General features: G+C 39.4%; 1 protein-coding gene across 12 annotated transcripts in view; it reads left to right on the forward strand.

The window, feature by feature from the left end:
- The window catches only part of PTPRM (protein tyrosine phosphatase receptor type M), a 482,524-nt gene that overhangs the window by 172,860 nt on the left and 294,597 nt on the right, over positions 1-15,067 (forward strand). For all 12 annotated transcript variants that reach the window (XM_037380694.1, XM_037380695.1, XM_037380697.1 and 9 more), the window contains one exon: positions 14,807-14,981. In XM_037380694.1, coding sequence (XP_037236591.1) covers positions 14,807-14,981 — 175 coding nt within the window. The remainder of the gene's footprint in view (positions 1-14,806; positions 14,982-15,067) is intronic.

Below are 15,067 nucleotides of genomic sequence, written 5' to 3' on the forward strand. Positions count from 1 at the left end.
CTGGGCAGAGAGGAACCTCATGAAAATCATTAAAGGGAATTTCAGAGTCCTGCCCCAGGGAAGGAATAATCCCATGTACCACTGCACACTGGGGCCTGACAGGATTGAAAGTAGCTTTGTGAAGAACCTGATGATTGTGATGGACAACTTGACCATGAGTTAGTCATGTGCCCTTGTAGCAGTGAAGACTAACAGCCTCCTGGGCGGCATTAGGAGTATTGCCAGCAGACCAAGGGAGGTGATACTTCCCGTCTGCTCAGTACCGGGGAAACACATCTGGAGTGCTGGGTCTGGTTCTGGGATCCCCAGTGCAAGAAAGATACAGACGCTCTGGAAGAAGGTTAGGGGTCTGGAGGATCTGACATAGAAGGATGCAGCTGGGAGTGTTAATCTGAAGAAGGGAAGGACTGGGGAGATCTTGAAAGAAGTAGAGATCACAAGAGCCAGATTCTTCTCAGTGTTACCTAGTGCCAGTTAGAGACAGTGGGCACAAGTTGAAATACAGGAAATTCCACTTAAACATAAAAAAAAAAAAAAAAAAAAAAAAGATTACTGTGTTCAAACTCTGGAACAGGTTCATTGGAGAAACTAGGGAGTCTCCATCCTTGGAGATATTAAAGATGCATCTGGATGCAGTGATGAGCAATTTGCTGTAGTTGATCCTGCTTTAAGCAGGGGGCTGGGACTACATGATCACCCCAAATCCCTTCCAACCACAGTTATTTTGTGATTCTGTGATAATATTTTAAAATCACTATTCTTGTCTATAGCATTTAGCAACTTCACTGATAAGGAAATACTGAATTGGAGTTTCTCAGGTGAGGTGAGAGTGAGATGTACACGGTTTTTCAGCAGTTGATTAGATTCCTCTTTTCCCATTTTAACCTCTTGGTTTGTCTTTTCTGTTAATTTCTATTTCTGTCAGTTTACACTTCTTATTTCTTACTTTACTTCTGTTGATCATAAAGGAAGAGAAAGGAAACTCTTAGCAATTAGAGCACATACAGGAAACCCAGTAAAGCAGTTGGGATGGGGCTTTGGCTGTCAATGAACACTGACCTATTAAGCCTCTGATCACACTCTAGTTCCAGCAATTTCTGTGAAAGAAGTAGAATATTGCTAGGAGAGTGTTAGAAATACAGAATCATCTGTTAAAGCAGAAGCTGGAGTCTAGTACTGTGTGTAAAATGCCAGGAGTATAGGAAGTGGCAAAAAGAAGCTCCTTTTCATATGGTTTATAAGTGTGAAGTAAAGAAAATGCAAAGAATAGGGAATGTGAAGCATCTGTGGAAGAATGTATTGTTATCTCTATATCCATGTTTCTTGCATAATTTTTACAGCACGATTTTGTGTGTACAATATTATATTAGCTAGTTGGGTTTGCATTTGTTAATTCTGCCTAAGGTTTAGTTTGTACAGACTTTGTCACAATAAATTTTTAGGAGGCAAACTTCAATTTTTCTGCTTTTCTGCATTTTTAGAACTTTAATAAAATGTGATAGAAGGATTTAATTTAATTTACATATTCTCTTTCCCTAAAGAGAGGCATTAAGAAAAAAATGTAACAAATCTCAGCTTTCTAAACACCAATTCAAACTTAAAAAAAATTAAAATATGTTTATATGTATTAGAGATCCCATGCCAAATTCCTGGAATAATCTATGTTTATTTTATTTGCTCTGATCTGGCTGTGAGCAAATGTGCATACAAGAAGCTTTGTACCTTAAGATGGTGTGTGTTTAGGTTGCATAAAAAGTCAAATAAATTTTTTAATATGTATACCTAAAGGTCCAAACCAGTTCCTCCTACAAAAGAGTTGTTAGGTTAGATGCTCATCCTTTGAGGAAGATGAATGCATTGCTTATGTGAAAAGCTTTGTTGTGAACAGTTACAGCTCTTCCCTGTGGGCCTAGGGCTGAAGGCTTCATCACACTTAAGAGTAATCCTTTTCTGTCTGTTGGGATGCAGTCTCCTATCAGGATAACACCAGCCAGTTGGTTTTGTTTTTGTTTTTGTTTTTTACCTAGGCTTACTGGTTTTACTCATATATGTATATAGATTTGATAAATCTTTCTCTGATGCTAAGATTTCTCTTACCAAATCTTCAATTATTAGTGGTAGCAGAGACTAGGAGAAATTAATTGTGGACCGTTAATGATAAATCCTAGTGAACATTTGCAAGAAACAGAAAGACATCTTGAAATCAATGTATCTGTAAGGTGTTTTGGCTCCAGTGATGTTTTGGAGCTGAACAGTAGAAAACATCCAGTCTAGTGTTCTTATTAGTAACCTATGTGCAGCTGAATAATCAAAATGTGCTTGGAGTGTGGTAGGATGTACAGTAAAGGTGACTTTGCTCCTTGGACATCATCTTTTCCTTTATAGGTTGACATCAGTGAGGCCAAGTGGTGTACTCTTATCACTGGCATGACCCTCGGAGTGCTGAGATTGATTTAGGGACTAAATTCTCAAAATCAGGGAACTGACATACTCTCAGAAGTGTTGGAAATGGGTTGCAAACCTGCCACCCTCCTGTTTTTGCACCCAAGCACAATGAAATCTTTCCTCCACAGCAGTGTGCTGCTCAGGCTGGTTCTTGCAAGGGAAGCACAACTGGGGTTCACAAAGATACTATGACCAATGAAATGCACAGCTGAAAAAACTAAAATGCTTGATGGTACGATAGCTACTTTGAATCTGTGTTCTAGCTTTACACTACGTGTATGAGATGGTGGCACTGTAATAGTAGAGGTAAAAATGGGCTTTATGTTCTCCCGCTCAGAAACACTGCAGAAGCCTGGCCAGCAAAGGTAATTTACAGGGTAAGCCTACCAATCCACTTGGACTGTCCTGCCCAGCACAAGAACCAGGTGTCAGTAACCATGAAGGAACATCAGTGTGATTTCCTATTAATACTAAAAAATGCAGGTAAGGGGAAATGGAAGAATAAACTTGACTTCTAGCCTCATGAACTGGCTCCACCATTCCTAAGTGATGTGGAAGTTTATGAAGTTAGCCAAAATAGTAGATTTCTGGTGAAAATACCTGACAGAAGCAGCTGTGAAGGTTTACATTATGACATTAGTCAAAACCTTTAAATCAGAAACTGTTCATATCAATGAGCACCACAGACCACATTGGTAGTGACACCAAAAAACAAGTAAAAACTTCAGGGGATGTGGGCAAATTTGATGATTTTATTTCAAGAAAACTAAACAACCCTTGACACGATAGAAAAAAAAAAAAAAGTATTGCGGCTAGTGAGGAGAGAGGTGCTTATCTCTGTAGTGGTGCCAGCCATCCATCAGGTTGCAAGGAGTGATAGTGGGTGGTGGTCTCCAAAGACCTTTCAGCATCTGTCTAGCAGAGGTAGATGCTGCACTGCCGAAAGTGTGCTTGTGGCACTGAAATGCACATTTTGTTTTCAGCTAGTATACCAGCTGTTCCTGCTTATGAAGGGAATGTGGAGTCTGGAAAATTTCAATATAGGTATTAAAATTTTTGTCTTGAAAAAAGTGTTTTTCATCACAAAAATATAACTCTTCATCCTCTCCCTCTTTGTTAATCTCCTGTGACCAAAAGAGATTTTGGGGAAAAAGTGAATCTGAAAAAATCACAAACTATAGAAGTTTTGCCTTTAGAGGTACACTGCAAACTCTGTGACATCCACTAGGACCTTGGTTATGGACAACACTGCAAAACCTTAAGACAGCTGGAGACAACTTGGCAAAGTTTGTTTGCCAGTAACATGAAAAATCAGTAGATTTCGATCCTACTCATTCACTGAAGATGCTCTGTTGCATCTTATGTCTATGAAGTGTGTCTAAAGTGCCAGTTAAGAGAGCGACTATTATTTTATTTAACAAGGATGATATGAAACTTGGACTCTGGATAAAAAGTTTCTGGTAACAAGTAGCTGTTCTTTCTTCTTCCTTTCTTCCTTGTTTTAGAACTCTCTGAAGTGTTCAGAAACCCAGAGATTAATAAATTGACTACATACATTGATTTGCAGAAAATTTGTTTACGTGCAGACATTTATGGACATGCGCAAGTTAGTGGGGTTGCACGTAAATCTATCCCTCTCCTCCATCGCTATTCAGCCTCATATATATTCTTACCTGATGAAGTGACCTGTAAGAAAAATTGTCCTGGAATTACTTTTATCAGTCTAACCTTTCTGATATTCTTGTCTGAGTTTGAAAATGAAGTGACCCAAGCAGTGTTCTCTTTTCAGGAAACTCAGTGTGATATGTTAATCTTCCAGTTTTTCTGGAGTGTTAAATAATGTAGTACAAGGTGATTAGCAAACCTGAGATAATGGAACAGTTGAACTATGCCACTGGGGGGGCTGGTTAAATTCAGCTTGCTTTTCAAAAGCATGTTAGGTATTTCTTTTTCTGGACCCTGAAGATTGTCTTGATATGAAACACAGTTCAGCAGCAGTAGAATCACTTGGGAACATGTACGAGTTAGGCAATTGATAAAGTAAATTCAGTACTCTTTCTGTGCTATTCTCTTGGACCTTTGGGAGAAAGAAACAGTGACCTTTACAATTAATACTGTAGTTAAAACATACAAACTTACTGCTGGGCGGTATCGTGTTCAAATTGGAGTTAAATCAAGACTTCTTTTTTAAGACCCAGGGCTGTTGAAGCTGTTTTGAGGCAAGGAGGACCAAAGTAAAGATTAAATTAAATTAAACCCAAAGGGAAGATGATAGAAAGGAAAGAGAGCATAGGGGAAGGTATGTGTTGGGGGTGGGAGCTGTTAAACTATGTGACTGACTCAGTAATGAAGACTGAAACACCTCCAGCTAAACCCCCCTCTACAGTAGCTTCCCTGTTACATGAACCAAGGTGTAACTACCTTACTTATTACTTATTATTACTGTTCTGGTTGTAATTTATTCAGAAATTGCACTGTCACAGTTGAGAGGTTTATTATGGCTTTCTTTAATCATAGGCATGTGTCTCTTCTTGCCATTCATTCCTCTGATTTGGAAGAATTTTCAGGAGGCTGCTGCCTTGCCCTTAGCAGGGCATTGTTTCTCATTGCCAGATATGTACGTGCCTCTTTCTTGGCTACTGCTTCCTTGCCTGCTTTGTAGGACTCGGTATGCTTTGGTTTTCCTGCTGTTCTGGTTGTTTAAAACTTTGGAGCGGACTTCAGGTCCTCAGAACTTGCATGTTGGGACTTGCTTCATCCCATGCTATTATTCTTCCAAACGAGATAACAATTTTCCAGAGAAGAGAATGTGGAACATGAGCACACTGTTTTTTAACTGTCCTATTAGGTACTTGGATAGAAAAGGCAGACAAATGCCTGTACTGGATCACTTTGCATTGTGTATATGGATGAGAATTATGCTAACGGTGTTTACTTTCTCGTATTCTCCTCATCACTCTGCTCCTTCCCAGCCTGTCCATAAGCCTGGCATCTGCAGAATTTCAAGCCAGAGTATTTAAAATCCTATATATGTTCTCTTATTTTTTTTTTAGCAAGGTGTTCTTCCTAACTCTTGGAATTTTTAATACAAAAAGGATGATGAGAAGCATTTAGTTTGCATATTTCAAAGAAATAAGATACAGCATTAGATTAAATGACTTTACAAGTAGGGCTATGAGTTCAGCAAAATGCTTAGCAGATACATGGATCATTGCCATAATTTCTGGCTAAAGTATAAATCTCTCTGTTAGAGAAGTGCAGTTTTCTCCAGACATTTCTGAGGATGTAGTTCCCTACAAGTCATTTTGTTTTGTATTGTATTGTGTGCTATTAAAGATGAATGGAAAGAAGATTTGGACTTTTTACATAGTTTGTGAGCACTTACAAATTCTTAGAAAATGTAAACTCTTCTCAATTGCTCTGGAATTTAATGTGAAAATAAAAAATAGATTGAGCAGGGTTTGGGGTTTTTTTTCTTGTAAACTCTCCATGTAATAATAACAGATTTGCTCCTGTCAGAACGATATGAAAATATTTCAGTATGTAAGTACAGAGTAACTGCTTTGGGTAAATTACACTGAGTTTAACGACTGCAGAAAATGCAATAATGTCTTTATTTACTTTCTGTATGTTTATTTATATCTTCAAATAGATGTCATTGCTTGATATTTGATAATATGACTATTCAATATGGAACTTGAGTAACATTTTATATTACCTGGCAGCTCCAGGTATCATAATAAACAGAGATTTATGGAGAGCAATGTGATTTGAAGAAAAGGCTCAGTTATCAAACATTAAAATATCAAAAGCTGAAATCTTTCTTGAAAGGTAAAATAATAACATTTTGCTTGAATGCCAATTAGTTACACATGCCGAGTGTAATTCTGGCTCATAGCAGAATAATTCTAAACAGGACAATAATCTTTTTCCAGCATGGCCTCATTACTTGAATGAAATACACTTGTTAACTTACACAGATGGAATAAATAGAGGATAATCACAGGATTTGTGGTGGTTCTAATCTAGACTGACAAACAGTTGTCTTGGTTATGAAAGCATTTCTAGAAATTCAGAGGTAGAGCCAACTGTCTTAATTATTGGAATGATATGAACTCTGTAAAGCAATTTTGTTGAGGTATTAATTACTATTTGATTTAATTTCATACATATTTTAAACAAAATTACTTCTGGCACTGCTGATGTTATTTGAGATCCCGCTGGTATGACTTTAATCATAATTTTATAAATGCGCATATTTAAATGTAGAATAATGCAAACTCTTTATTTTATTAAATGTATGAAGAGCTGCTTAATCTACCTGTATGGACAGAGGGTGACTGACTGATGTTTCCTTTTAAGTCTCTTCTGGCAAAATTGTTGAAACATTCCTTGAGAGCGATTAATGCAGTGGTACTGCTGGATATAATATCCCAGAACTTCAATCCCTTTGAATTACTGCAGCATTTTTGTTAAAAAGTATTTCTGAAAGGTTTAATATATATCTTGTTGCTGCTAAATTGCTGTTCATTTAGAAGACTTAGAGTTCGTTCATTGCCTAAAAGAGACTGTAAGTCTAATTTAAATAACCATCAACCTATTTCTTTTCATTCTAGCTTGCCTAAAATGAAAAAATAATGTGCATTTTAAAGTGCTTTAAGCGGTCTTTGTATGCATGTGATATGCTGGTACTAGGTATATGGATTTTCAAGATGTGTATATCCTGAAGTTAAATGAAGAATATGTTTTATATCCCCATATATTAAATATTAAATACAATATCACTTAATAGATAATTTATTCTTATATGTGATTTGCCAGTAATGTATTTTCATTAGTTGGCTTAAATAGCATTTTGAAATATGTATATTTATGTTTTTTAAAAGCTTTCTCTGAGCATTTGAAAATGTATGGGTTGCTCTGTGGCCAATGGACTCTGTTATTTTCATTTTTGGATCTCAACATCTTGCAGTCAATTTGTGGTCAAATTTTTTTTGCTCTAAGAAGGTTAGATAGCATTGCCCAGGGGACATGGCCTTTGTAGTCCAAGCAGGTCTGGCATTAAATGATTGCAACAGTTTCCTCTTTCCAAAGAATGGAGTGTCCTGTTCGCCCAGTTCTGAGTCCCGGAGGCAGGAAGAGCTAGTAAACTTAATCTGCAGTAAAGCCTCAGTCTTCCACACGGCAAGGCATGGCTAAAGTAAAATAATAAAAAGAACAATATTTATCTTTCAATTGTTTTTAAAACAAATAAACCGTACTCAGAAAACAGAAGGATGCTACAAATTTGCTCCAACAACCTGTTTTAATGGGGTTTAATATAGAGTTCCATAGTGTTGCATTGTAAATTGTCAATTTTGTATTTTTCTGGAATGGGATTAATAAATCACAGACTTGTGAATTTTTGTTTAATTTCCAATAAGATATGAGATATTTGTGAAGACTCAGGTTTCCACATAAAAAGTGGGAGTTTGCAAGACCTATTGGTAAGTTTCAGAATATATCTTTAAAAAAGTGTGATTAATGTTTTAATGACTATAATTAGTAAAGCAATGGATTGTAAGTGATCTCTTATTTGTGGGACTTAAGAATGTCATCAGTGAGTGTTAAAAACTTATTTTTGTGAATGCTACTAAGAATAATGTCATTAAAAAGTTGTGGTGGGATGTATTAATATGTTCAATAAATGAATGTTCATTTGATATAATTAATTTCATTCTAGCTGTTCTAAATGAAACAGCTATTGAGAATCAGCACTGAGAGCTTATCATTTATCATAAAATGTGCTTAAAGGGTCCTGTTAAATATTGAAAAGAAAATATTATTGACATTCTCCTCCAGATTTCAGGTAGTTAACTAAAAGTGACCAGTGTCACACCTGTGCAGCTTCCTGAAGACACTGTGCAGTAAGTCAGGGAGAACAAAATGTGAATAAAGGAAGCAAAGCTGGCCATGTGGGTACAGTTAAAACAGAAGCCATTCTATATTTATATATCAAATTATAAATAGTGTTTTTTTCAGATTAAAAATAGTCTTTTGCCATTTGTCCATTGCTGAAATAAGAATCTGGGAGAGGTTGTAGGTGTAGACTTTTTTCTTTTTTACTCTGCAGCCTTTTAAACTCTCTTCTGCAATACCTGTGGATTGAACTTTTATAAATGAATTCATTACCTTCATTACCATTCCTTTATGCTCAGGTTTAAATCAATTAGGTAGCTCTCCTACTCATTTGCTGTCATCCCAGAAGAGAGGGAAGACTTGCTCTCTTGAGCTGTATTTTTTCTTGTGGAAAGTGAAGCAATTATGTTTCTTAATCTTTGTCTGCTCCAGACATTATGTTTTCCTTGAAAATATTTTTTCTCAAAGAGACTAAAGAAAAAAAATCTTTTTTTATCTCCTTTGAATTCTAGTAGGAAATGTCATGCCAGTGATTTCTGTGGGACTATTTGAGTTCTAACATATAATTAGACACTCTGTACTTTGCCCCTGTAAGTTTGTAATGTTTAAAAGAAGTCAGTCAAGATAATCTTTGTTAATAGTAATCTCACCTATATTTCACATGTGTGTTAATAATAACAAACACTTTTTATTCTCGAGTTCCTTCATGAATTTTGAAGCCACTATTAATAACCTGTTTCACAGGTGGATTTTGGTGGGGGGCAAAAATGCTCAAATCTTTTGTAAGGCCAAGCTGAATTATATTTAAGACTCATGTAAATTGTTCATTTGAGCAAAATTATGTGTGTTTCCGAAATGTGATTTAGCTTCTTCCTATTTCAGTCAAAATTATTGACATGTGACTGGATATTATGTGATGCATGGCCATAATAAGTCAATTATTTGATCAAACTAAGATTTCCTGTTGTAGAACAGGAGTTAAAACATTTGCAATAAGGGGAAATTAGTGTGTTCAGGAATCAGAAGAAGGTGAAAAAGACTATGGGACCACAGTGAAATGAAAATTTATGATAAATGCTGCAATGCATTGATCACTTCCAATTTTCATTCTACTTATGCACAAAAAAGATGGGAAATGTGTCCTGTGGGGCTGAATCATAGAATCATTTAGGTTAGAAAAGACCTTTATGATCATCAAGTCCAACTGTTAACCCAGGACTGCCAAGTCCACATCTACTTGTCATCTAAATACCTCCAGGGATGGTGACTCCACCACTTCCCTGGGCAGCCTGTTCCAATGCTTCACCACCCTTTCAGTGAAGAAATTTTCCCTAATATCTGATCTAAAGCTCCCCTGGCACAACTTGAGGTCATTTCCTCATGTCCTATCACTTGTTACTTGGGAGAAGAGATGGGCACTCACCTTGCCACAGCCTCCTCTCAGGTAGTTGTAGGGAGTGATAAGGTTCCCCCCTGAGCCTCCTTTTCTCCAGACCAAACAACCCCAGGTTCCTCAGCTGCTCCTCATAAAATGTGTGCTCTAGACATTTGACCAGCTTCATTGCGGGCCCAAAACCGCACACAGTATTCAAGGTGCCGCTTCACAAGTGCCCCGTACAGGGGGACAGTCACTGCCTTAGTCCTGCTGGCCACGCTGCTTCTGATACAAGCCAGGATGCTGTTGGCCTTCTTGGCCCCCTGGGCACACTGCTGGCTCATGTCCAGCTGGCTGGTGACCAGCACCCCCAGGTCCTTTTCCATCAGGCAGCTTTTCAGCCGCTCTTCCCCAAGCCTGCGGTTTTGCGTGGGGTTGCTGCAGCTGCAGGACCCAGCATTTCTCCTTGTTGCACCTCATACAACTGGCCTCGGCCCATCGGTCCAGCCTGTCCAGATCCCTCTGCAGAGCCTGCCTGCCCTCAGGCAGATCAACACTCCCACCCACCTTGGTGTCATCTGCAGACTTACTGAGAGTGCACTCAATCCCTTTGTGCAGATTGTTGATAAAGATATTAAACATACCTGGCCCCTCAGTACTGAGCCCTGGGGAACACCACTTCTGATCAGCTGCCAACTGGATTTCGCTCCATTCATCACAACTCTTTGGACCCAGCCAGCTAGCCAGTTTTTCACCCAGCAAAGCATATACCTGTCCAAGCTAAGAGTGGTCAGTTTTTCCAGGAGAATGCTGTGGGGAAACAGTGTTCCTCTAAAGGATAGAGATTCTCCTTAGTCTTGCTTTTGTTGGTAATGTACTTAATAGAAGCATTTTTTGTTGTCTTACAGCAAGAGCCAGATTAAGATCTAGTTGGGCTTTGTCCCTTCTAGTTTTCTCCCTGTAAAATATCACAGCATCCTTGTAGTCCTCCTGAGTTGCCTGCTCCTCCTTCTAAAGGTCATGAATTCTCTATGTTTTTTCCTGAGTTCCAGTCAAAGCTCTCTTTTCAGCCAGGCTGTCTTTCCCACCAGCTTGTCTTTCAGAACATGGGAACGGCCTGCTCCTGCACCTTTAAGATTTCCTTCTTGAAGAATGTCCAACCTTCCTTGGCCCCTTGGCCCTTCAGAACTATCTCCCAAGGGACTTTGTCAACCAGGCTCCTAAACAGTACAAAGCTGGCCCTCTGGAGGTCCAGTGTAGCAACTCTGCTGAGCCCCCTCCTTACTTCTCCGAGAACTGAAACTCTTATCATTTCATGATTGCTATGCCCAAGACAGCCTCCAACCTCAGTCCTTCTCTGTTCACAAACAACAGGTCCAGTGGGTGCCTTCCCCAGTTGGCTCACTCAGTAGCTGTGTCAGGAAGGTATCTTCCACACATCCAAGAAGCTCCTGGACTGTTTCCTCTTCGCTGTAATGTATTTTCAGCAGACATCTGGTATGTTGAAGTCCCCCATGAGAACAAGGGCTAGCAATCATGAGACTTCTAGCTGCTTATAGAATATTTCATCTGCCTCTTCATCCTAGCTGGGTGCTCTGTAACAGACTGTCACCACGGTATCTGCCTTGTTGACTCTCCCACTTCTTGCTCATAAGCACTCAACCCTAACATCACCGTCATTAAGCTCTTGACAATCAAAATACTCCCTAACATACAGGGCTACCCCACCACCTCTCCTTCCTTGCCTACCCCTTCTGAAGAGTTTATAGCCATCCATTGCAGCACTCCAGTCATGTGAGTCATCCCACCATGTTTCTCTGATGGCAGCTATGTCATAGTTTTCCTGCTTCTAGCTCCTCCTGATTGTTGCCTATGCTGCACATATTGATTTTGATGCACTTCAGTTGGGCTATTGCTCCCGCCAACTTTCTGCGGGGAGAAGCCCTTAAATCCTATGTGTCCATTCTCAAGTGCTTCTTTGGTTTCTGACACATCAATCAACCTTGTGTCTTTCCTGCCACATGGATGTCCAATCCCCTACCTCTATTGAGAGGGCAGACCGAAGGACCTTGCTAGCACACTGGGTGTGCTGCCCCCAGGCTTATCTCTAGCGAGCCTGGTTTTATCCCTTTCCCCCTTCCAATCTAGTTTGAAGCTCTTTCAGTGAGCCCTGCTAACCACTGTGCAAAGATCTTTTTCCCTCTTTGAGACAGGTGTACCCCATCTGTTGCCAGCATGTCTGGTGTCATATAAACCAACCCATGATCAAAACCCACAAAGTTCTGCCAGTAACACCAGGCTCGGAGCCAGGTATTGATCTGCTGGCTCTTCCTGCTTCTTCCCTCATCCTTCCTCGTGACTGGTAGGATAGTGAAGAACACTGCTTGTGTTCCTAATCCCTTAACCGGTTGTCCCAAGGCTATGAAGCCTCTCTTGACTGCCCTCAGACTTCTTTTTGCAACTTCAGCTGCTTCATTGGAGCAGTTCCCTTCATGGACTGCTGGCAGTTTATATGACAACCCAGGCTGTGTTGTTCAGGATTTCTACCAGCCACTCGGAGGTCTGAGGGGCCAGGCCTGGTAGGACACAACCCTCTGTGCAGGGCCAGCGGGGAGTGTGCGTGCATCACACCTTCCCATGGTCTCCTGTCCACACAGGCTACAGATTAAGGCAGAAATTATACTGCCTTGGGCATTGCCTGGTCCTTTCCCTTCACCTCTTTCTCCCTTTAACAGTGTCCTGTAGCCTTTGTTGGGTGGGAACAGCAAGAAATAATTCTTAAAATATTTACACAGTTCTTCAATTATGTTATAACTCTTCAGAGTCCTGGTAGACTCTGGATGCCGGTACCCTGCAGGGAAGGGTGGACGTACCATGCAGGCAGGAGTACAGAGGGGCTTGTTCTCACTCTAAATGAGCTGAGCTAGTTTAGGTACTACAATTAATCAGTGTGTGGCAGTGTGTTGCTCCTTAGAGAATAACTTACCCTGTTTCTCAGCAGGATAAAATAGCCTGTGTAAAGCTTCCTGATGTTGCGAACTAGAAAAAAGGAAAATCTAGCATTGGTGAATGTAGTGTAAGCATGTTACTTGGTTATGCACAGAGTCCTTAAAGAGTATGGAAGCTTCAGAAACATACTTTAAAATGATGTGTTTTGTCAGCAGCTCTGATAATTAATTAAGATTAATCAGTTATCATTTTAGGTAAAAGACAATGTTGCTTTTAAAAAATATTCATTCTCCAAAACCATAATTAACCTGCTCTGCTTGCTCCCTGCTAATTGCAGCCATTCTTGCTAGAATGATGTTACAGTGGCAAAACCAGTAGAAGTGGTAGTTTTGAAAAAGTAGTTTGAAATGTTTCTTTCTAAGTTTTGGGTTTTGTAACTGCCATGCCACGTCAGAGAAGCCAGTTTATCAGAAGCTCAGAGTTCTAGGATTTTTAAGGACCTGGCAATTATCTGAAGTAATTCTTAAGTAATAATTTAAGACTGAGTAATTTTTAAGGTATGATAGTATTCCTCTTTGGCCATCTTACAAGCATTTAATTTTTCTCTTAAATAAGCTGTGCATCACCCACGTGTATTTCTGAAGAGGAAATAACTCTACCTTACTGTCCATGAGAATTAGTGTTTACTGTTAATTAAGCTGCTTCTTTGGCATTAATAGCATAATTAACTTTGACTTGGTTTTGTGATTTATGGATGAATTTAATTTTATGTGGCTCTTATTTGAAACTATTTGGTTACAACTGGTATTTTAAGGATAGTTTTGATACAGTGGCAAGTAAAGTCCATAACAAAATGAGGTATTTCCTATACAGGTCTTAAATTCTGCTGGACAAACGACAAACTCTAGGGCAGAAAAACACATCACCAGCTGTATTGATGGTTTATAGAAGATCGGTAGTGCAGGACCCTTGCCATGCTTGAAGCTCCTGAAGTCAGAAAGATCTACTAAAAATAACCGGTGTCATTACATAGCATCAGACTGTTCATATGCTTTCCTGGAAAGAGTGTCTTTTGAGAGGTGCCAGTTGGGGGTCTCCAGTTACTCTTGGTGTTTTGATAATGTAGCCTTCAGTTTGTTGAAATATGTATTTGTGTGAAAAGTGTGCCTTTCTTGTGTGCTTGTTTGAGTAAATGTTGTCACTATATTTTGTATGGGTTTTTTTTCAGCCGCCTCTAGCAATTCAATGATTATACATTTTCTGAGGGGTTTTGAGTGTTCACAGTGCACATATCCTATTTCATAGGCAGGTGAAGCACAAGTTCTGATGAGGATCTGAGACCCAATTCTCTCTGTCCTCATCTTTATGTCAGAGGACATGGCAAGATGTCATTTCTGCCCTCTTCTGTCTGCTACCTTTCCTTTTTCACTCCTGCAGCCATGCACTGGATCACGAGGGAGCAGGCCAGTAGCATGGGATTTATGCTGGGCCCTGTGCTCCTCTGCTGTTACGTAGCTCATTTTCTTGTGCTGTGCATGCAATATGTTGAATTGAGGATGAGACACTGCACTGAAGTAGAAACTGCCCAGTTCCCAGTATCATGCTGAGTAAGTGAAAGTTGGAGACATCTTCAGCCTTGTTGGTCATATGCCTGGTAAATCTGTGCCTAGTCTCTTCCACCTGCGTGGCTGATAACGTCATGTGTAGGTGCTGCTGCATGAAAACCATCCACTGACATTTCTGTGCAAGCTGTGCAAGATGCAAGAGGGGAAGAGAAAGCAGAGACCGAGTATGCTGGGTTTCATGTTTCTTTAAAAGAAATGATGTTAAATATTTGTATAAAGTAAGCCAAGCAAGTAAATGTTACATTGCTCTTAAATCTTTCTATTAGTTAATCTATAAAGAGTTGAAAGCAGCTGTTCAGATCAGCGGTCGCATACTGATGATGAATGGTTGTAACTCACATGGGAAGGCAGTAAAGTCTCACACAGCGTAAACATCTGTAAAAGTAACATACAGACTTCTGCTTTTATCTTGCCTCCCCTCTTGGGGAACTTGAGAGAAATAAAATAGGTTGTCAGTACTTTTTTTTTTTTTAATATGACTAACAATATTCTTTATTTTTGTTTCTCCACCTAGGGTATTTATGTAAGGGATGCACCTTTGAAGGACATAAAAGTGTTCAACTTCCGCCGATTTGTAGCTCTTTTTAGTGTGGTAAATGCTACGAAGCGGGACGCTGGCAACTATCGCTGCATGATCCGGACAGAAGGAGGAGTTGGTGTATCAAACTATGCAGAACTGATAGTCAAAGGTATTTAACAATAAAAATAAGTATTTGCATGCTCAGTGTATGGAATAAGGATACTGCTAATTCAGTAAGAATGTTACCCATAGCCT

This window comes from Falco rusticolus, chromosome 3 (assembly GCF_015220075.1).
Source record: "Falco rusticolus isolate bFalRus1 chromosome 3, bFalRus1.pri, whole genome shotgun sequence".
NCBI lineage: Eukaryota > Metazoa > Chordata > Aves > Falconiformes > Falconidae > Falco > Falco rusticolus.